Source organism: Macrotis lagotis, chromosome 1, assembly GCF_037893015.1.
Source record: "Macrotis lagotis isolate mMagLag1 chromosome 1, bilby.v1.9.chrom.fasta, whole genome shotgun sequence".
Classification (NCBI taxonomy): Eukaryota; Metazoa; Chordata; class Mammalia; order Peramelemorphia; family Peramelidae; genus Macrotis; species Macrotis lagotis.
In genome coordinates, this window is record NC_133658.1 from 198,269,904 (window position 1) to 198,291,288 (window position 21,385).

The following is a 21,385-nucleotide window of genomic DNA, read 5'->3' on the forward strand; positions in this document are numbered from 1 at the left end:
TTAGCTGTGGAACCTTGGGCAAGTCACTTAACCTGTTTGCCTCAGTTCTGAACTGTAAAATTGGGATAATCAAAGCATCTACTTTGTAAGCCTATTATTTGGATCAATGAGATATTTGTGAAAGTGCTTAGCAGTTATCTGGTACATAATAGGTTCTCTATATAAGCACTCTTTTCCTCCATCTTCTTCTAGTAAGTTTAATGCTACCTTTGTTCTCAAAAACTCTAGGGCAGGCTTTCCCAAATTAGCATCATGCACAGGTTTCAGCATAATTACAATACTGCTAATTACTTTTATTGTCCTATCATCTCTCATCATCTTTCAGATGAACATGAGACTCACAGCTAGAAGGGCCACCTTAGAGATAATCTAGATCACTGGTATCAAATGCAAAAACAAATAGAGGCCAAAAACCTTACTAAAGATCTTTACAGGCCTCATATTGACTTAGACCATATATTAATATTGCATTTTTTTATCTTGCTAAATATTTCCCAATTAGATTTTAATCTTGTTTGAGTCATACTCAGGAATGTTGTGAGTCTTATGCAGCCCATATGTTTGATACTTCTGATCTGTACCAAGCCATTCACTTTAGAATGAACAAAACCGAAGCCTAGAAACTTGTCTAAGGTGATATAGCAAAGGTGGAATCCAAACTCAGGTCTTCCAACAACAGTCATTGCTTTTTTAACAGCTGTATATTATTTTAATAAACTCAATCTCATTAATAACACACAAAAGCAATTCAAGATTATTTTCAGCATTAATTGCTGTCTATGGGCAAAAACAAAAACTATTAATGCCTCTAAGAGTACTTACAAAATACCATTAAAATAGGTAAAAAATGATTGAACAACAAATCTGTGAAGTAGACAAGACAAGTAATGTTATTCCCATTTTATAAGTGAGGAAACTGAAGTTGTGAATGCTGAGAGACTTTCTCATGTTCAGATGGGTAGGCTATTTAAGAGTCACAATAAATCAATCACTAAGCTTTCACTAAATGCTTATCTGCTAGGTATCATTCTAGGTACCAGGGAGTCAAGGACAAACATGAATACAAAGAAAAAAAATTCCTTCCCTCTTGGAGCTTACATTATTTCAGAAGAAACATTATGTGCAAAATATATATTTGAAATTTATACTAAAAAATCCAGATTTGGTCTAACTGGTAAATCGCACTCCTCAAGGAGGAAAGTCCCTCTACCAATACCAATTAGTACCAGTTCTGAAATTTACAGTCTTAAGAGAATATCCTATAGCACTAAAAAATTAAGTGACTTGTGTGGGGTCACATGGTCAAGATGTGTTACAAGCAAGATTTGATTCCACATCTTGAATGTGCATATTTCTGATTCCAAGGTCATCTCTCTATCTACTGGTGGACCTCTGGGACATAGTTTAATATGGAGCAGGGGATGAGGAGAGAAAAATACTGCAGGTCTTCAGAGGTAGTGACCTTTAAAGGAATTCAGGAATTTTAAGAGGATCTGAATCCATGTCTCTTTTCAATACTAGCGATCTTTCCATTACAACAAACTAACCCGGGCGGCTAGGTGGCGTAGTGGATAAAGCACTGGCCTTGGAGTCAGGAGTACCTGGGTTCAAATCTGATCTCAGACACTTAATAATTACCTAGCTGTGTGGCCTTGGGCAAGCCACTTAACCCCATTTGTCTTGCAAAAACCTAAAACAAACAAACAAACAAACAAACAAAAAACAAACAACAAACTAACCCTCTTGACACACATAGTCTTAAATACAGTTACAATATTTGCCTTAAACAGTTTTAAACAGGCTTTTATGGTGGTAGTCTTCTTTTAAAATGAATATTTAAATGACCTGATTAAAGTACCTTAAGAAAGAGTTGAATCTTTTATCTAGTTATGTTTTAAAACACTTTGACATTCAAGACATCTAAGTTAAAATTAACACATTTGGGAGCTGTTCACCAACATTTAAATGATCAATCTTAAGTAACTTTATCCATCAAGTTATTTTATTCATTAATATATTTTGCAACTATATCTTAGTGCAATTATCTAGACTTTCCCTTGGTCATTTGTAGAGTTGGTTTAAGAGTCATAATCCATCAGTTAACATTTATTCAGGCCTATATATCAGGTAGTAATGTTAAGCATGAGGGATTCAAGGTTAAAAAAAAAAAGAGGTCCACTCCCTCACAGAGCTTACATTTATCAGAGGAAACAACAAATGTACAAATACTGGCATAAATTGAAATTTATATGAAGTAATGAAGAAGTTCTTAAAATAATACATTTTAATGTTATGGCAACCAAGGAATTCATGTGAAGAAGAGAGATAATGAATGAGGATGAAGAGTTGTTCTGAACCAAAAAGCAATCAAATATTGATGAATTTTTCAGGCCACAACAATTTTCAATGACTATGGATAGTCTTCAGTACTCACAAAGATAACAAATCTTTGAAATGCTGAAGTAGTTTATTGACAACATTTGTATTCAGCATTTTTATACTGTTCTCACTTTGGCCAATACAAACTAAATATATCACCTGCATTAGTTTGAGAGGTTTATCATGAATTCTATGTGGTCTATCATTTGGCTAAGATTCATTTAATACCATTGAAACATAAGTAGATTTGGAAGCTACATTCATAAGGCTGATAAATGAAGATAAAAATGATTGCCCTCACTGACAGACTTAGGCATCGAGTAGAAAGAATGAAAAAAAAGAAGGGACGCAACAAAGAAGTTACAGGAGAGTAATACCAAAATTGTGCTTTCCACAAAAAAAAAACAAGAAAAAATAGTTTCAAGAAATAGAGAGTGGTCAGTAATATCAAATGTTAAAGCATAAATGTTGAGAAGGACTTAGAAAGACCTTTAGATTAAGCAAGAAAGAGTTCACAAGTTACCTGTAAATGTTGGGGTTAGAATGGAAATTAGACTTTTGGTGGCTATTCAGGAAATGGGCTTATAGAAAATGATGGCAGTAAGTAAATGGAATGGATGAGTGAATGAATAACAGAACTATGCAAATGACTTCTGTGTTAATATTTTCTAAGTTAGGTGGATACTTAAAGAAGTTTGAAGGCAGAGAGGATCTAATGGGCAGAAAGAGGTTGAAGATATTAGAAATGGATTACAAATTCTGAGAGTAATAACTCTAGAAGAATTGAAACTATGAGACTCAGAGTATTGATGAATGGTTTAATTTTAACAGAGAAAATAATTCATTCTCTATGAGTAGAGGGACCTCTGAGAAGGCAAAGAATATGTTGATATGTTGATGTAAACCTGGGGGGCAGATGGTAGAACTCTGATCCTTTGATTCTGTAATCCTTTGTTGAAAAGAGCTTACAATATCCACAAAATAGACAGAGAGACCATCTGCTAAAAGTGATGTTGAGAACAGAAATGGAAGACTGAGGAGAGAGAGGAAGATCCAAAATATCCATTGCTGGAGAGTTTGTTAGAGATTCAATGAGAGATGAATAGAAATTTAATCAACAGTAATCAGGTTGGATAGTATGAACCTCTGAAGGGCCAGGTCTGCAGGATTTTTCAGTTTATTTTAAACTTATATTGAAATATACTGAATTACTGTCACAATACTAATGTCATTCAACATATATATATATTTGGCTTTTTTTTTGTTGCCAACTGTTTCTAAATTTAACTTCACACTTCAGGATTCATTTATTCAAAAAAATTTCATTAAATATCTCAAAATTGTACTACAGTAGGTAATTAGTCTTATCAATCAATCAGCAAATATGTATAAATGTCTAACATATGTCAAATGAAACTCAGAGAACCAACCCCAAATTAAAGACAAGAACTATAGGATTCCATAATTCAAGGGTTGGAAGTAATCACAGTGATCACAGTTTAACACATAATATCAAAGGAGTCCTCACTATTGCATACCCAAGAGGTAATTTTCTAGAAAAAATATTTGAATTCAAAAGTTTTATAGAAAAGAAAAATGCACAACACCCTTAAGTCATAAATTACTTAATGGAAAAAAAGAAATAAGCAAGCAACAAATATAAGACCTCATATGAAAATTCTTCTGTAAATTTTAATTATAATTACCTTCTGTTTTGGTGTAGACAGCAACATTCCCATTGACAAGACCAGCATAGAGACACTGAGATGTGCAAGTTAGGCTCATGACAGTAGACTTCTCAGGTGTGAAAAAGTGTTGAAGTCTCACCTTCTTGGAACCTTGATTACTTTTATAAATAGAAATGCTTTAACAGAAAAACATAAACTAATAAGCATAAGTTTGACATATAGAGAAATGATTTTAAAACTTGGGAATTTTTTGCTCAGTAACATGAGCAAAATTTATTTATTTATTTATTTAGTATAATGGGATGAACATTAAAGTTGTAGGGAATAATAGGATATATATCTAGAAACAACTGTGATATAAAAACAAAAAGCATAAAGAAAAAATTAAAAGAAAAGATCAAATATTTCATTTATTTAATAATGGGTTTTAAAATGATCATGGCAAAAATATGCTGTGTGACTTCATCTTAAATTTCTAATGACTCTCTTTGAGTAAGTGGTGCTACTTAGATACCTTTCCTTTCATTTGAACAAGAAGCATCTTTGCTTGTTATAATATAGTCAATCATATTTTAGAAACATTAGTATTTAACAACCCAGATTTCTTGGAAGATCAAGCTAGAGAGTCATTACATTATTCTCTTCCAAATTAGGTCCAGGTTCAAATATGCCTACAATACAAAACATAGCTTCTTTTATTCTGTAGTACAAAGCATGTCAAGTTTTAAAAATATCTTAGTGGTAAATTTCATGGAATAAATAAAATAAAATTTTAAAAAATAATTGCCATTCATGCTTGGGGGGGAGAGAATAATAGAATAATTTTGATGTTCCTTAGTGGTCAAGTTCATGTGGATATTTGTACTCTACATACACCTGTATATATAATACATTGTACACACATGCACATTGGATGAAAATATCAGTTTGAGTATTATCCTAGATATATAGATAGGGGAAAGGATCTCAGAGGCAATCTAGTTCAGGCTTCTCATTTTATAATTGAGGAATCAGGTTCAGAAATGTAAAATGACTTTCTTGAAATTGATCATCAAATTTAGGATCTGAACTTCAGAACTTCTGACTTCAGTTAGTATCCTTTCTACTGTACAAAGCATGCAAATACACATATAATTTTCTCACATCAATGTTAAATAATTCTTTGCATTATGATGGTTCACTATTTAATTCTAATGATGAATCCTTTTGAGAATTAATCAGTTTGTAAGAATGAAAGATAATAGTACCTCCCTTCTTCTGTGCCCAGACATATAGTAGGTATATCTGAAGCTTTTCCAACTACAGTTTCAGAATCAGAGGTAACACTGGACTCTTTATGTTTCTTGTCCACTGGAATGTATAACATACAAAGAATTCGTGACTCCACATTGAAGCATTCAATCACTTTTGGACTGGAATGTTGAAATGAGATGATGGCTATTTGACCCATTTGATTAGTACAGCTGCCAATCTGAATTAGAAAATGAAGAGAAAAAAGATAATCAGCTGATGAAGGATTTCACAATCACAATTCACAAAAAACAGGTTTTAAAGAGGTGATGACTTTAAAGGAAACAGTGTGGCCTAGTCAGTGAAGGATAGGACAGGAATCAAAAAGACCTGGATTCGAGTCCTACCTTTAGAGAGATACTGTGTGATTATAGGGCAGAGATTTAACCTCACAGTTGCTTCAGATAACTCTCTGAAACTATATTTTACAAATGAGTTTACATCAGTAAAGAGAGATTCCACACCAGAAGCCCCTCCTAAATTGATTAAATCACATTTCAAGACTACCTTTCAACTCCAAAATCACCCTCATCCCCCGCCAAAGTGATTTTGTTAAGAATATAAAATATTGGGGCGGCTAGGTGGTGCAGTGGATAAAGCACCGGCCCTGGAGTCAAGAGTACCTGAGTTCACATCTGGTCTCAGACACTTAATAATAACCTAGCTGTGTGGCTTTTGGGCAAGCAACTTAACCTCATTTGCCTTGCAAAAAAAAAACCTAAACTAAAATAAAATAAAATATTTTCAGACTCAAACTGATCCTTAGGATCAATTATACCCTATTTTCTTAGATAGGCATTTTCTTCAGCAACAACACTTCTTACTTGTGATAGATTCATGTTTAAATAATAATAATAACAATAATAATAACTTCTATTTCCTCTTTGAAGTTTACAGAACTCTTTCATCAAATATTATCACATGCATATATTAATTTCATTTTTCATGTGAGGAAATTGAGGCTAAAAGGAAAAGAAGTGACTTGACCTTGGTTACATAGCCAGCAAGTGTTGTGGTCTAAGTTTTTATTTTGATTTGCCTGACTCAAAGCCAGAATTCTTTATGTTAAACTACCATTTGGCTACAGATTCTTATGTGTGAGCATACCATAGATAATCTTATTTATACACAATTTAAAATCTTACAAGGACAGAATACAGAAATTTACATGTAACACTATATTTCAAAGCATCATTCCTTTAAAAGCACATTAAAAATTGTTTTAAAAAATGAAAACAGAAGCAGCTAGGTGATGCAGTGGATAGGGCACCAACCTTAGATTCAGGAGGACCTGAGTTCAAATCCCACCTCAGACATGTAATACGTATTTAGCTGTGTGACCTTGGGAAAGTCACTTAACCCCACTGCCTTATAAAAACCAAAGAAGATAAAATAAAAAAATGAATGCAATCTAAAGTAGATACGAGAAGCAAATAAATTTCATATGATCAGAGATATAGAATTGAGGAGAAGTTCTAAAGACTTCCAATCCAACTCCCCTGCTTTACAGATGAGAAAACTGAAGACCAGTGAGTTCATATGGTTTGCCTGTGGTCATAGAAGTCATAAGTGTTAGATGTAGGATTTGAATCCAGGTCATCTGATTCCAAAGTCATGTTATACTTAAATTTTTATACTCTATAAATCACTGAGTATTTTTGAGGGGTGTTCAGACATGCAAAAAGCTACAAACATATCAGCAAATCTATTGCTGGAAGTAGAAATAAATTCAATAACTTGCCCTGAGTCAGTCAAGATGTGCCAAAGGTGAAATCTGAACCCAGATCTTCCTGATTCTGGTCACTTCTCTATCTACTATCCCATGCTACCTTTCTATAAAATCTCCTAAAACTTATTACAAATACTAAAAAAAAAAAATCTTATTTTCCCAGCATGGGAACCCACTAATGGGTAAATCCCAGGGATCTGAATTGACCCCGACATACCTAATAAGTATCATATAGTTGAGCCTGCATGTTCCAACTTCTAATCCTCATTCTCATTCAGAAGTAGGATGGATGCCAAATTACTAGTTATTGTTCTTTCAACTTTGTTGAATGATAACATGAACAGGGAACAAAGGGGCAGAAAGAAGAAAGGCTAAGTTTGGTCAATAATGTACCTTCCACACTTTTCACTAATTAGAAATCATTTAAAATGCAATTTAATTGATTTTTAAACTGACTAGGCAACTGATAGACAAGAGTGCCAAGCTTGGAGGGCTGACCTCAAATTTGATAGTACTTATGTTATCCTGGGCAAGTTACTAAACTTTTGTCTGCCTCATTGCTCTCCATTGTAAAACGGAGATCATAATAGCATCTATCTCACACTATTTGCTGTGTAGATCAAATAAGATTATTTGTAAAGCAACCACTAGAGTCTGAAGAATGAAGTAGGTGCTCAATAAATGATTGCACCTCTCCCCAACTCACACATCAGTGTAAATTATTTTAGTCAGATTGTTTTTCTCCCTCTATGCAGCAGATATCACTAATGGATTAAGATTTTAGCTGGAGGGCAAGAAGGGTGAAAGAGGGAAAAAGAAACATAATTTTATATGCTTAAGGTAAAGAAACAGTTTTAAGTAGGATGCAATGGTGGAGGAAGTATTTGGGCAGCCAGTTGGCAAAGGGGATGTTGTTAGGAGAGAGGGAGCCACAAGCTGGGAGGTGCTGTTAGAAAAGGAAGTAAGAAGATATATCAAACCTTAGAAGTCTGCTAAAGTCTTTCCTATGGTATCCCACAGATATTTTTGTGAGTCTCATTTTTTTTAATTGCATGAGCAAAGTTAGAATGCATTCGACTAAAAATATTTACTTCAAACATTAGGGAAGTTAATTTATGCTGCTCAACAGCTTCAACAATTTTTCCACATTTGGCTTTAGCAAGGTACATTCTATCTACTCCAAACTCTAAATAGCTTATTTCCTGAAGTCAGCATTATAGTGACTGCAAATTCATCTCTTTCTGAGTGCAGTACAAAAGTGACTGTTCTCTGGGAACTGCTTAATGTCATTTCCAGTATGAGAAGGTATCAAATTCATTCAGAACAGAAAAAAAATTATATTTCATCTTTAAGAACAATTGAATTAATTTTCCAATTACATTAAAATATTTATCTTTGTAAAGATACTAAACAAGAAAATTTTTTACCTTATATTTGATATTTTGACATTGGGATTTTTTCAAAACTATTTTACTTCTGTTGAATGTAATATTTTTCTTTAAATTTAGAAAGTCACTCAATTTTATTTTACAAAGTAGATGATTTTAAAAATTCATTTTTCAGAACCTCTCAGGGAACATTTCAAGGGCATATTTTTCCTTATCCCACATAACTCTACAGGAAAAGTTTTTAAATTCCATAGTTTTAAAAATAAAACTTTCTAATGTGTATGAATTGATTCAAAGTGAAATAAGTAGAAAGAACTAAGAAAACAATTACTATAACTAATAGAAAAGTGTAAAAACAAAAAAACTGAACACTGTATAATTATTGGTCCAGAAGAAGAAGAGAAATGATAATGTGTTTCACTCCTTGAGTGGTGCTGAGGATAGAGTGCCAGACCTGGAACAAAGAAAACCTGAGTTCAAATCCAGCCTCAGACACTTACTAGCAATGTAACTCTGGGCAAAGTCATTTAACCCTGTTTGCCTCAGTTTCCTCATCTGTAAAATGAGGTGGAAAAGGAAATGGCAAAGAATTTTAGTATATCTGACAAGAAAAACTGAAATGATGTCATGAAAAATCAGATATAACTGAAAAATAACAATCTCTTTAAAGATGTGGAAACTCTGGATATGGAACATTGCATGTACTTCTGGACTCATTTGATATGTTGATTAGTTTTGCTGAATTGGTTTTTTCCCCTTCCTCTTTTTTTTATTATTTGATAAAGGAGATAGTTCTCTGCATAGAGGAGGAAAAAAAGTATTGGAAAATTAAAGTGATTTAAAAACAAAGATAATTTAAAAAATATTTTCAAAAAACAAAAACAAAAAATAAAATTCCTAAACTGCTCATACACTTTGTCTCTGTGATCATACTTATTGTGTTTATATATTAAGGAACTCAAAGGGGGGAAAATATTACACATATATACATATATATACATATATGTATATATATACATATACAAAAATATTTACAAGATCACTTTTGTGCCATTAAAGATTTGGAAAGAAAGTGAGTGCCCATCATCTGGGGAATGACTGAAAAAAAACAACTCAAATGATCGGGAAATGTAATGGAATATGATTGTAAAGTAAAAAAGTAAAGTAAAAAGAGTAAAGTAAAAAAAATTATGAAGGATTACTGATGCTCAGTAAAACAAACAGAACCAAGAGAAGAGTGCAATGACTATTAATGACAAAAGAAAAAAACACTCAAACCAATAATAGTCCCAGAGAAAAGTAATGAAACCACTGACTCCTAGGAAAAAATGTTGAATGCCCTGTCAGATGGGAGTGGGGGGCTGGCAGAAGGTGGGATGTCCCAATCAGTTTGTTGTGTTTTGTATTTTAATTACTTTTTTTTTTTCAAAGGTGGTTTAGGGGGAGTAGGGAGAGGCTGGTTCAGAAGAAGAAATATTTTCAAAAAGGGCTGTGATGTATAAATCTTCAATGAAACTTTTTTTTAAAAAATTAAACAAAGCTTACCCAAAGGAATCCATGCTGCATGGAAAATGAATTCGGCTCAGTTTCATTGCCAAGATAAGGTTCTGGATTATAAGCAGCACATTCAATCTGAAATGGAATAAAATGAGCCATCCTAAGTTAAAATAGTAATAGTGCATTTTGTCTCTTTAGGATTTAAATGGAAGGCATTCTTTTCTTCTATCTTCTAAGATTTTCTGTTCTAATATTATAAAAATTAAAGTGACCAAAAATCTCCAAAATAAATAGACTTCCTGAGAAGTAAAATTTAATGTTTAATGGTTATTATCTCCCCAATACTTCACTCATCAGACCTCAGTTAAATAACTGAAAACAAAAACACCTATCACTGAACACAGAATGATCTTGCTTTTCCTTTAGCCATGCTTCATGCAGTCATTTGTCTAATAGGTCAAAGTGAATGCTAACCTTTCTCCAGCAAAAACAAAAGACATCAAATTAAACCAGTCACTGCCATGGCACAAGGAACTTCCAAAGTCAATAGAGACTGTGAATGTAGGACTACTTCCTTACAATGTCCATTTAAACTTTTCCTACTTTGAATCATCTAGCACATGGAACAAGTTTTGAGGAATCTCAGAGTTAGGAGTAGAAAATTACTATTAAAAACAAGGAATATTATTGGTATTTGACAAGAAGGAAAATCAATATAATTGAATTATAGCTAATTAATTTCTGTTCTCATATTGATAATATGGAGAAAACAATAGCAAAATGCCTCCAGGGCAGATATTTTATTTACTGAGCAATAAACCCAGCTCTTCACTAAAGTTTAAAAGAAAAAAAAACTTCTAATTATGACTAATTTGGGTTCCTGATAGTTTGCCAAGCAGAGGCAAATAGAACAGACAAATGTGAAACATGTGTCTTCCTCATTCAAATAATGTCATGAAGGTAAAAGAGCTGTTTTAATTCTGAAGACCCTGAAAGGATCATATTATGCAAAAAAGTTTCAAAGGCAAAAGCACTAAAATAGACAAGTTGTTCCTTGGCATTTCCTACTATAGGTGGCAGTTAGCTTTCAGAAGCCAACCAATCAAAAAACATCTATTAAGGATCTATTCTGTGACAATCAAAACTGAAAAATATTAAGGCAAAAATGAAAGTTAGTGCCCTCAAAGATTCTCCATTGTAGAAGGAGAGAGGTGCAAATCTAAGAAAATACCACAGATAAAAAGGCACAAGTAAATGGAGGGTTAGGAAGGTGACATTTGAGTTGTACTAAGAACTGAGGACAGAAGGAGGGGAAGATTCCAGGGGAGATGGGATGTCATTTGTGAGCAAGAAGACTAGTTTGGCTTGAGAAAAGTTGTCAAACTCTTGCTAAAAAAACTACCCTTAGAAAAGAAACCCTCATTAGCCGTTAATAAAAAGAGACATTCCTACTGGCAATCATTTACTGTGCTGACCAATCAGGAATGATTTCAAATACCATATAGTTACTAAAAAGGATGAATTAATCATTTTAGATATCACTGAACTTTACCTTAAACTCCTGTTGTTTGGCCACCATCACTGGCATGTGTTTAACAAGAAGGGGGTGTTTCTCCTTTTTTATCTGATTCCCATCATCTTCTACACAGAACCAACCTAGATGGTTCTCCTCCTCTGTAATCATATTCAAAGAAAATATAGAAGCAATAAACTCTTAATGACAAAAATCTTCACCCAAAGGTCAAATTGATAGGACTTTTACAATATTTTGTCTTGCTTAATTAAATTTGAACACTTGAAAACTTTGGAAATCTATGATTTTACCTTTGTGCATTCTCCCTCCTCAGATAACATGTCAGTCTATAACTCTGTGGATGGACAGTTTGGGGAGTTGTTGTTTGAAAATTCATCAGTCAACGTGGTGGGAAACTTCTCTAACTTAGCCAGGAAGCCCCTAGGACAACAGCTTTTGAGTCTGCACTAGACCCACACCCTAGGCTCATCCTGTTCACCAATGGTATCATCTTCTAGAATCTAGGTCTCCCCTTCTCCACAAATAAAACTATGAAAGATTTAAACAGCTAATCTCTTTCCAATTTATTGGGGAGCGGGAGGAAAGAGACAAAAGGGAATGAAGGGGGGACTTTAGAGTCAGTAAGAATTTAGAACACATGCAGTCATTTTAGAAATGAAGAAACTGAACCCCAAATTAGATAAGTGTTCCCAAGGTCATACAAAGCAGTATCAGAACTGGAATTTGAATGAAGGTGTTCTAAGTCCAAATCAAATATTCTTTCCGTTCCTAGATATTTTTTCTTATTATGATTTAAAAATAGTTTCATTGTTTTGTTTTTTTAAAAACTAGAGGGTGCTTTCAACCAACTCTGAGGTGCTCCTTATTTCCTTTAATACCACACTTCCTGTTGGCACTTCCTGAATGAGATGAAAACACATTAAACCCTGTGAAATCCAGCTGTTTTAATCCCTGTGGGTTTTATTAAAACAATCTGGTGCCTGAGTTCATCTTCAGCTGCAATGCGAATGAATTAGCTAACATTGGCAAAATGTTCTTTGATGAAAAATGCAACAAAAACTGAAAGTATGTAATAGGTTAAAAAAAAGAAACTATGATCTCAATAACAAAAAAAGACCTTTAATTCAGAAAGAAGAAAGCAGTTCATTTTTAGTTCAGGGCTTCAGTAGTTTGAAAAACTTTTAGTTTAAACTCTTATCCTGTAGAGATCACATTTCTTTTCCTTCCAAAGTTCTTTTGTAGCCCACTAAACTCCATTCACCAGGTTAGTGCTTCCTCTTTAAATGAGTCAACTTCAGGGGACCTTTCCATTTCAAAATAACACTTTCTTCATCAAAGAAACACAATTAACTAGGTTAATGAACTATTACTTCAGACAGTTAATTTTCTTTTTTTTTAAAGGGGTTTCCCCCTTGGCTTAGATAATACTTAAACACACACACACACTCCAAAATTTTCCTCAGTAATTTACATATCTATACACACACACACACACACACACATATATACATATATAAAATGTATGTAAATACAAAATGTTTTCATATGAGAAATTTTGAGGCCTAATAAAAATTAAGGAATGGATTAAAAGAAAATCAGAACAAATCCTGTTATTAAGTCATTATAATAATTTAAAGAGTTGAGGGAACCTTAAAGATTACCTCATCCAATTCTCTCTTTTTACCCATGACAAAATTGAAACTCAGAGAGGTTAAGAAGCTTGTACAAGGCAACACACATAGTTATTTGGTATGGATTAACGTCCAAGAGGCTAGAGTTGGAAGATTATTGAGAGAAAAAGATTTTCTTAGGTTAATAAAAGATTAATCTAGATTATATTAATAAAATAAAGCTAATTCCATACTAAAATTAAATAAAGGAAAATAATCTATATTATTCTTTAGTATGATTATTTTGTTTTATTCTTTAAAAACACTGGTATAGTCCATGTTTAAGTTTGACAATAAAGAAGCCATTTTGTTTGTTTTCCAATCACTATGGGAAGTCATTCTATTCATACTATCCTTTTATAAACATATTGTATTATAATCTTGAAAACTACCCAGGGAAAGTATAAGAATGCTTCATTTAATTTTAAGTAACTAAATCTTACCTAGGGCAAGCTTAGCCATCTGTAAGTTGTTGATCCAAGACTGTTTGATGGCAGGGGTAAATGTATTAAACACAGCTGTAAAGAAAGTAGGCCGTCCAGACCTGCCAGAAATAATAATAAAACAGTAATCACTTTTTCAAAAAAAGTAAGCTCCTTCACCTGAAATTTAATTACATGTTTTATCTCTCTAATACAATCATTGGGACTAAAAGATAAAGACAGTTCTATCATAAATAGTCATTTCCTTCCCCCCTCCCAAGTTGCTTATACTAAAGGAAGTCTCATTTAAGAGTTCTACTAACTTGTCTTGTTTCCCTGGGAGCTGCAACTGAATTCGACAGCAATCAGCTGCTCGGATTTCATCTTCTTTTTTCATAATAAGTTTTTGTAAACCCGATGTCCAATCATGTGCCACCGACTGATTTAAGTTCTGAAAACAACATAAAAATGATTAAAAGTAATAATAGCAATAGTATTCAAAGCAAGACTGTAGTTAAGAAAAATTTAAAATGCCAATAAATCTTATGTCTAGTGATAATTTTTTTTGGTAGTTCAAGGTACATTCTGCCATTGTCCAAGCAACAGTAAGATTTAATTTAAGAGAAGTTAAGCTGGTAGACAAAAGACTTAATGAAATTAGGGTGGGGGAGGAGGAGGAGGGAAAGATAGTTTTCATATTGTTTTTCAAAGGGGAATACTAATAATCAAATCAGTTTCTTGGGCTGAAATTTATCCTGATCCTTCCAGGAAGAGGAAAAAAAAGAAAATTAAATGTTGTATTTGATATCTCACAAAGTATTAGAGTTTCTGAAATGAAACTAGCACTGAAATTAATGCAGTTGGAAGTTTACCTGATAGTTTCCTTTAAGGTTTCCTACCAATTGACTGATTTGACCAACTACATTTAAGTCATGCAATAAATTCTGTAAATCATGGTACAGTTGTCCTGGTCCCATGTAAAGTTTGTCTGTAACAAATAAAAATATATAAAGATGTTGCATCAAAATATAAATCCAAGTCAAAATAAAAATGGAAAGAAAATAGAAAGAAAAAAATTCCTGTTTGAGGGGAATGGAAAAAAGCAAGAGGAAAAGAAAAAAAAGGGTAGTATCAGGAGGAAGGGGAAGAAGGAAGGAAGCATATACAATTGAATTATAGTTTGGCTGCAATAAGAGCCAATCTTCTGAAGTAGCATTAAATAAAAATTTTAAAATAGGTTTAAATCCTACTACTAGAATTTCTTGAGAAGAGTAATGATTTTCTCATTTTATTTGTATCCCCAGACTCTCTGAGGTGGCACACAGTAGACAAACAGAAGCTCTAGAGTCAGGAAGACCTAAACTCCAAGCTTTCTCTGCCACATATAGTATAAGCTATGTAACCTTGAGTAAGTCACTCAAACTTTCAATTCCCCCAAATCTTTACTAGACTCAAGTTATATAAAAGTTTCTGACAACTCTCAGTTTCCCTGTTTTTCTTTAAGACTCTGCTCAAGGTGAAGGGAGCAGAACCAAGAGAACAATGTACACATGAACATCAACATTGTGAGTTGATCAACCTTTGGATGCAGCTCCTCTCAGCAGTTCAGAGAGCTGGGATAACCCTATTAGGATGATTATTGACAAAACAAAACAAAACAAAAAATCCTTTAGAATCTGAATGAACACTACATTTACTTTTTAAAAAATTTCTCTTATGTACTTCTTTCCTTTCTCATGAATTTCTTTTCCTTAATCCTAATTCCTTATACCAAATATGACTGATCTGTAAACATGTTTAATAAATGTATATGTACAATATTCACCACTGTTCACTGCTGAGGGATGGGGGGTGGGAAGGGAGGGTGGAAGGAAATTGTGTAACTTAAAAATATCATATGCATACAGAAGAATGTTGAAAAACTTTCATAACATGAAACTGGAAAAATAAAATATCAATTTTTAAAAAAGACTGTTCAAGGCCCACCTTCTGAAGGCCTGTCCCTTCCTCTTCCCTAGGCTCTAGTTAATGTTTTCCCCTTTTAAATCACTTTTCATCTTCTGTGTATATATCTTATATTTAACAAGAGATTTATGTTACATCCTTCATTAGAACATTAGAATGTATGTTCCTTGAGATGTGTGTATGTGTGTGTGTGTGTGTGTGTGTGTTTGGACTTAAATACATGTGGATGATTGATCTGCACCAGTAAAGGAAGTTTCTTCATTGGAAGCACCAAGAAAATTACCATCAAGATCCCCCAACCCCTCAAAAAAATCCCCAGCACCTAGCATCTTTATAAATGCTTTTTTGTTTGAATGATATTGCTCTAACACTATTAATTGATTCCATTAACAAATACAGTAAAATAAAATAAAATTTTACATTAGTGAGAAATGGTAGTTTCAGAGAAACCAGGTTCTGCAGAAAAAAAAAAAGGATGCAAGACAGAGTTTCATGGCACATAGTCTTGACACTGTTAATTAGAAAACTGAGACTTATAATTCAGGGAATTGTCCCAAGGCCACACACTTAGTGTCATTACTCCTAGCCCTTTACTCCCCCATCCATCTCATGAGACCCCCAAAGGAATGGGCTTTTCTTGCTACTGAAGGGAATATCTTGACTGTTTATCAGCTCTACCAAGGCTTTGACTTAAAGATATTTTCTATTCCACTTTGAAACACTTACTTAAACATGCCACAGGCTGTTACTATCACAACTAAGAATAGAACTTTTCTTCACAATCACTTAGGTACCAAAAGACTGTCAGATTTACTATTAATGTACAAACTAATAGAAGGAAAATAACTCTGTTGCTTTTATATGTAAATCCTTGTCTACATGTGCTGCATAGCAATTACAAATTCACTTTAGCTTCTGTTTAACTTAGACATCTATTCATAGAAACCACAGCTTAATTTATTGCATGCAACTGAAATAAAGTTTCCAAAGTGGGCACTGAAAAAAAGGGGGGGGGCTTTGTTATCCTGGCTTTCTTTTGTAATTTTGCATTATGCTTTGTACCAATCCCCCAAATAAAATGAAAATAAAATTAGGAAAGAACTGCTTTTCATTATGCTATTTAATTATTTCTATTTACATGAAAACTTTAAAATGTTCCTACTTCTTTGTTATTCTTTTTCTATTTTGGCTAGTTTTCTACTGCTTTCATGATGTAGGCAAAATCTAAATGTGAACTTTAGCCAATATTCTGAAGGTACCTGGTAGAGGAAAGGGAATTGCATCCAGTGGGAAAGAAAGTTTCTCGATGTCAGAGAATGTTTTTAATTTTTCTTTGCATCCTAATGATTAGGATTGCAGGTGCTTAAAATGCTTGATGCAATTGTGGTGCATCACATGAATGCAATGAAATATTTTTACACTATAAGAAATAATGAATATAAAAACATGAAGAAGTATGGGAATAGACACAAAGTAAAGGATGCAGAACAAGAAAGATACGCAATGACTATACAATGAGCAACAAATATTCGCCAATTTAACTTTTCAGAGATTCTGCTTTTTTCCTTTTTAAAAACCATTTTAGAATAAAAGAAATAAATTAGATTTTTTTCTAAAAAACTTTTCCAATTGCAAATCTGCAAATTTTTATTTGATGTATCTCCATGATAGTCCTTACTTTGAAGTATATTTCTTTTACATATAATTGAAGATTAAATGTTGAACTGACTAGTTTTAAGTAAAGGTATCAAAGATTCAGAAAAGATGCCAGATGTTGTCAGATTAACTGAAATTAAAATGACACATTTTTTCAAATAAAACATTGAGAAACAATCTGACAAAGGATTTTTCAAATCTTTAATAATTGCATACTATCTTTTCCTAAATTTGGACCCATCAAAATAAAAATCTACAGTGTATCATCATTGCAATTCAGAATATCTTTAATGCTTCCTCCTGGCTATGAACATTTCTAGCCCTAAACTAGGAAAACTGCTCAGGGACAAGTTGAATATTTTAGTTGGACACTGTTTTAGAAGGCAGAATGAAAAGATTATAGCAGAAAGAATCCCACAATTGGAGTCAAGAAACTTAAGTTGAAATCACATGGGACAGTTTGTCCTCTACTTTCTTGAGTCTCAGTTTCTGCAATCAATCAATCAAAACTTATCAAATACCTACTATCTTCCTGTCATTGTGCTACTTGCAAAAGACATTCTCCTCCTTCTGGGAGCTCATAATTGATTGGGGGAGACTATGGGAAAATAAATATGCACAAAGGAAGTTAAATACAGAATAAAAGAAAATAAATAGCAGAGTGAAAGCACTTGAATAAAGAGGGGTTGGGAAAGGGTTTCTATAAAAGATTGGAATTTTAGTTAGTACATAAAGAAAGTCAGGGGAGTCAGTAGGTGGAGGTCAGGAAGCATAGCATTCTTGGCATGGGGTGGGGCAGAGAACAGACTAGAGGGATGGAGTATCTTGTTCTTGGAACAGCTGGGAGGTCAGTGTCACTGAATTAAAGAGCATATAACAGGGATAAAAAGACTGGAAAGGGGTTGGATTATAAAAGACTTTGAATGGCAAGCAAAGCATTTTGTATTTAATCCTGGAGTGGTGGTAGGGAGCCACAGGAGTTTACTGAGTGTATAGGAAAGGAGAAGAAAACAAGATTATTGAACCCAAATTTGAGGAAAATCACTTTAGTACCTAACTGGAAGACAGATTAGAGTAGGAAGAGACTTGAGGCAGACAGAAGTATCAACAGGCTATTTACAAAATAGCAATAATAATATCTGAATTACCTAACTCAGAGAGTTGTTGATCTGAAGTTTCCTTTTAAATATTAAAGTGCATGAACAGAGGTTAAGTAAATGTACAGTAATTTGAAGGAGAGAGCACTAAGGTGTTAGTGGGGGTAGGGATGGAGTGAAATTGGGAAATGTTTGCAAGAGGTGAAACTAGGGCTGAATTTCAATTTCAGATTTTCATCTGTTTGTCAAGAGACTCAAGGATATGGAATTTTAGCAATACAAGCTATTACAAGATAGCAATACAAATAGAGACTTTTGCATCACTTCTCTCCAGCAACAAATCACAACCTGATCTTTTCCTTGTCCCTTTTGCATGAGTATTATTCTTATTTTTCCCTTACCCTAACTGTGTGAGATAGACTGAATAAATATTATTATCGTTATTTTTCAGATAAGTAAACTGGGTAATAATTCAAGGTAACCAAGAAAAATGAATGACAAATTTCAGGGTAGAAGTCATAATTTATCTTATTCCTTGTGACATTTTCAGAATTATTTCATGGGATATTAGATCTAAAGCTACAAGGAACCCTAGAAGTCATTTACCCTATCCCTTTCATTTTATAGACAAAGAAAATAAACCCTGAATTTCCCCCAAATGTACACATTTAATAATTGGCAAAGCTAGGGTTTGAACCAAAATCCTCTGGTTCATTAAAAAAAACCCTGAGTTTTCATGTATCATTTTACTGAGGAAAAAGAGTTCTATCTTTTCTCTTTTATACTGCACAGTTAATGAGGGGATTTGAAAATAGTAACTGGCAGAGTATAAATTTTCAGTTAAAAGTTGACTATTCAACTAAACAGGTTTTCAAATAAAGTAGACATATAGGAGTACTGAGACTCCTATTAAAGAACATCAAAGATAACTTCAAGAAGAAAATTAGAAGTAGAGAGAAATGTGGTATGATTTGAGTGGATTAGTTAAAGGTATAAGTATGTTAATAGAATCAAATGAGTACAGAACCTTCCAAAATTCAAACCCATTCAAATATGGGAAAAATTTGATTTTGATTCAGAATTCACTATTGAATCATTTGGGAAAGGCAAATTGTTTGGTCTATAATGGAGCCATGGAAAGAGTATCAGTATTGTAATCAGAAGATCTAGATATGAAACCCAGATCTAACACAAATTAGTTGTGTGATTCAAGGCAAATTCTTAATCTTTATGAAGACTCAGTGTTTTAATCTTTAAAATGGGGATAATAATTCTCCCACTACCTATATGACAAGTTGTAAGAATAGATGTAGACTATGAAAAGCAATTTATGAAAAAACAAAATAGTATAGTGAAGGGAGTCTTTGACTGGGAGTCATACAAGATGAATTTGGTTTCCAGTTCTACAATTTAATAGTTATGAAAGTTGGAGTGACTTCTCTGACCCTTAGTTTCCTCATCTGAAAAATGAGGATAAAACTATTTCTATATAACCTATCTCATGTAGTTGTGATGAGACCCAAATAACAGTAATATTCATGCAAAAGGAACCAGGGAAAACCTGTTGCCAGAGAAGTGTTATAAAGGTCCCAATCCTTTGTAACTTTTTCATATAATCATAGCCTTTTCATTTACATGGAACAGAGACAGGTGATGGGAAAGGTTTTAGAAAATGATTCAGTCACAATAGTTTCACTCCACTTCTTTCCTGTTTGAAGAAGTAAGATTTTTTTTCTCATCCAGGGAAGTATGATAAGAGCTAAAATGGGTTTTTGGCTCTGTCAGATGCCAGTTGGAATGGACTCAGAGATAATAAAGAAAAAAAGTAATTCAAATAGGAGATAAAAGTTCAAAGAACAGACATGGATATAGGTTTTTAACGTTGTAGGAGAAAATATAAAGCAACTTTTCCTTGCATCTGATGTCTTTCCATGCTGTGCCTTTTCAATGGCAGTTCCCCAAACCTGGAATTCTCTCTCTTCATCTCTACCTTCTTATTTCCTTGACTTTCTCCAAGTTTCCATTAAGTCCCTCCTACAGGAAGCTTTTCCCAATCCCCTTGAATCTGAGTGCCTTCTGTGATTAGCTCATATTTACCCTGTAAAATGCCTGTATGTACATTTTTGTTTGCCTGTTGTTTCTCCCCAACAGAAGAATGTCTGCTTCTTCAGGTAACACTGTTGCCTTCCTTTGTATCCCCAGAGCCTGCCACATATGAAGGGAGATGCAGCCCTCCCTGAAGAGAAAAGGCTTTCTAGCTGCAGAATCTGCTGACTCAATAGATGAGAACTGAGTAGCAGATGGTCCTGGAAATAGCAACTCAGTTGGAAACTATTGCTAAGGCCCAGTGGGAAGGTGAAAAAACTATAGTCCTATGCAGAAGGGAAGGGGATTGCTAATTAATTGAGGAAGTCAGGTGGTGCATCAGATAGAGCTCCAAGTCTAAATTCAAATCCAACCTCAGACACAAATGTCTATGACCTTGGGTAAATCATTTAATCTACCTATCTGGGTTTCCTCACCTATAAAAAAATGGGCATAATAATAGTACCCACTTCCCAGGGTAGTTGTGGGAACCAAATGAAATATTTGTAAAGCACTTCACAAACCTTCAAATGCTATTTAAATGCTAAATATTACTAGTAATTATAAAATTCCTATTGGAAGTTTGAGGTGATCCCAAAGACATAGTTTGAGGTGATCCCAAAGACAACTGAAGGTCAGATAGAATAGAGATGTGACACTCATCATGATGTCCAGGGGAAAATAATAAATGGTAGACAGCAGATCCAGTAGAGGACAAAGTCAAAGCATCAGCAGAAGTCAGAAGAAGCTCTGCAAACCAGAGAAATGAGTTGACCATCCAAGGGCATAAACATAAACCTGGACATAAGCATTCTCCACATGTGATTCTTATTGAGGTCTAATCTTCTCACTGATCTGTATTTCTGGGAGAGTGATCCCAAGGTTTATAAGAAGAATGTTCTGTTATATTTTATTACTATGTGGTTTCATTAAATACCTTCCCTTTGAACTAACTTCTGGCTGACTAATAAAAGCAAACACATCA

At 33.6% G+C, this 21,385-nt stretch overlaps 1 protein-coding gene across 9 annotated transcripts in view; it reads right to left on the bottom strand.

Moving 5' to 3' along the window:
- The window catches only part of ARHGEF10 (Rho guanine nucleotide exchange factor 10), a 276,879-nt gene that overhangs the window by 43,207 nt on the left and 212,287 nt on the right, over positions 1-21,385 (bottom strand). For all 9 annotated transcript variants that reach the window (XM_074209540.1, XM_074209541.1, XM_074209539.1 and 6 more), the window contains 7 exons: positions 14,470-14,585; positions 13,921-14,048; positions 13,619-13,719; positions 11,524-11,645; positions 10,020-10,106; positions 5,315-5,538; positions 4,086-4,243 (listed from right to left, as the gene is read on the bottom strand). In XM_074209540.1, coding sequence (XP_074065641.1) covers positions 4,086-4,243; positions 5,315-5,538; positions 10,020-10,106; positions 11,524-11,645; positions 13,619-13,719; positions 13,921-14,048; positions 14,470-14,585 — 936 coding nt within the window. The remainder of the gene's footprint in view (positions 1-4,085; positions 4,244-5,314; positions 5,539-10,019; positions 10,107-11,523; positions 11,646-13,618; positions 13,720-13,920; positions 14,049-14,469; positions 14,586-21,385) is intronic.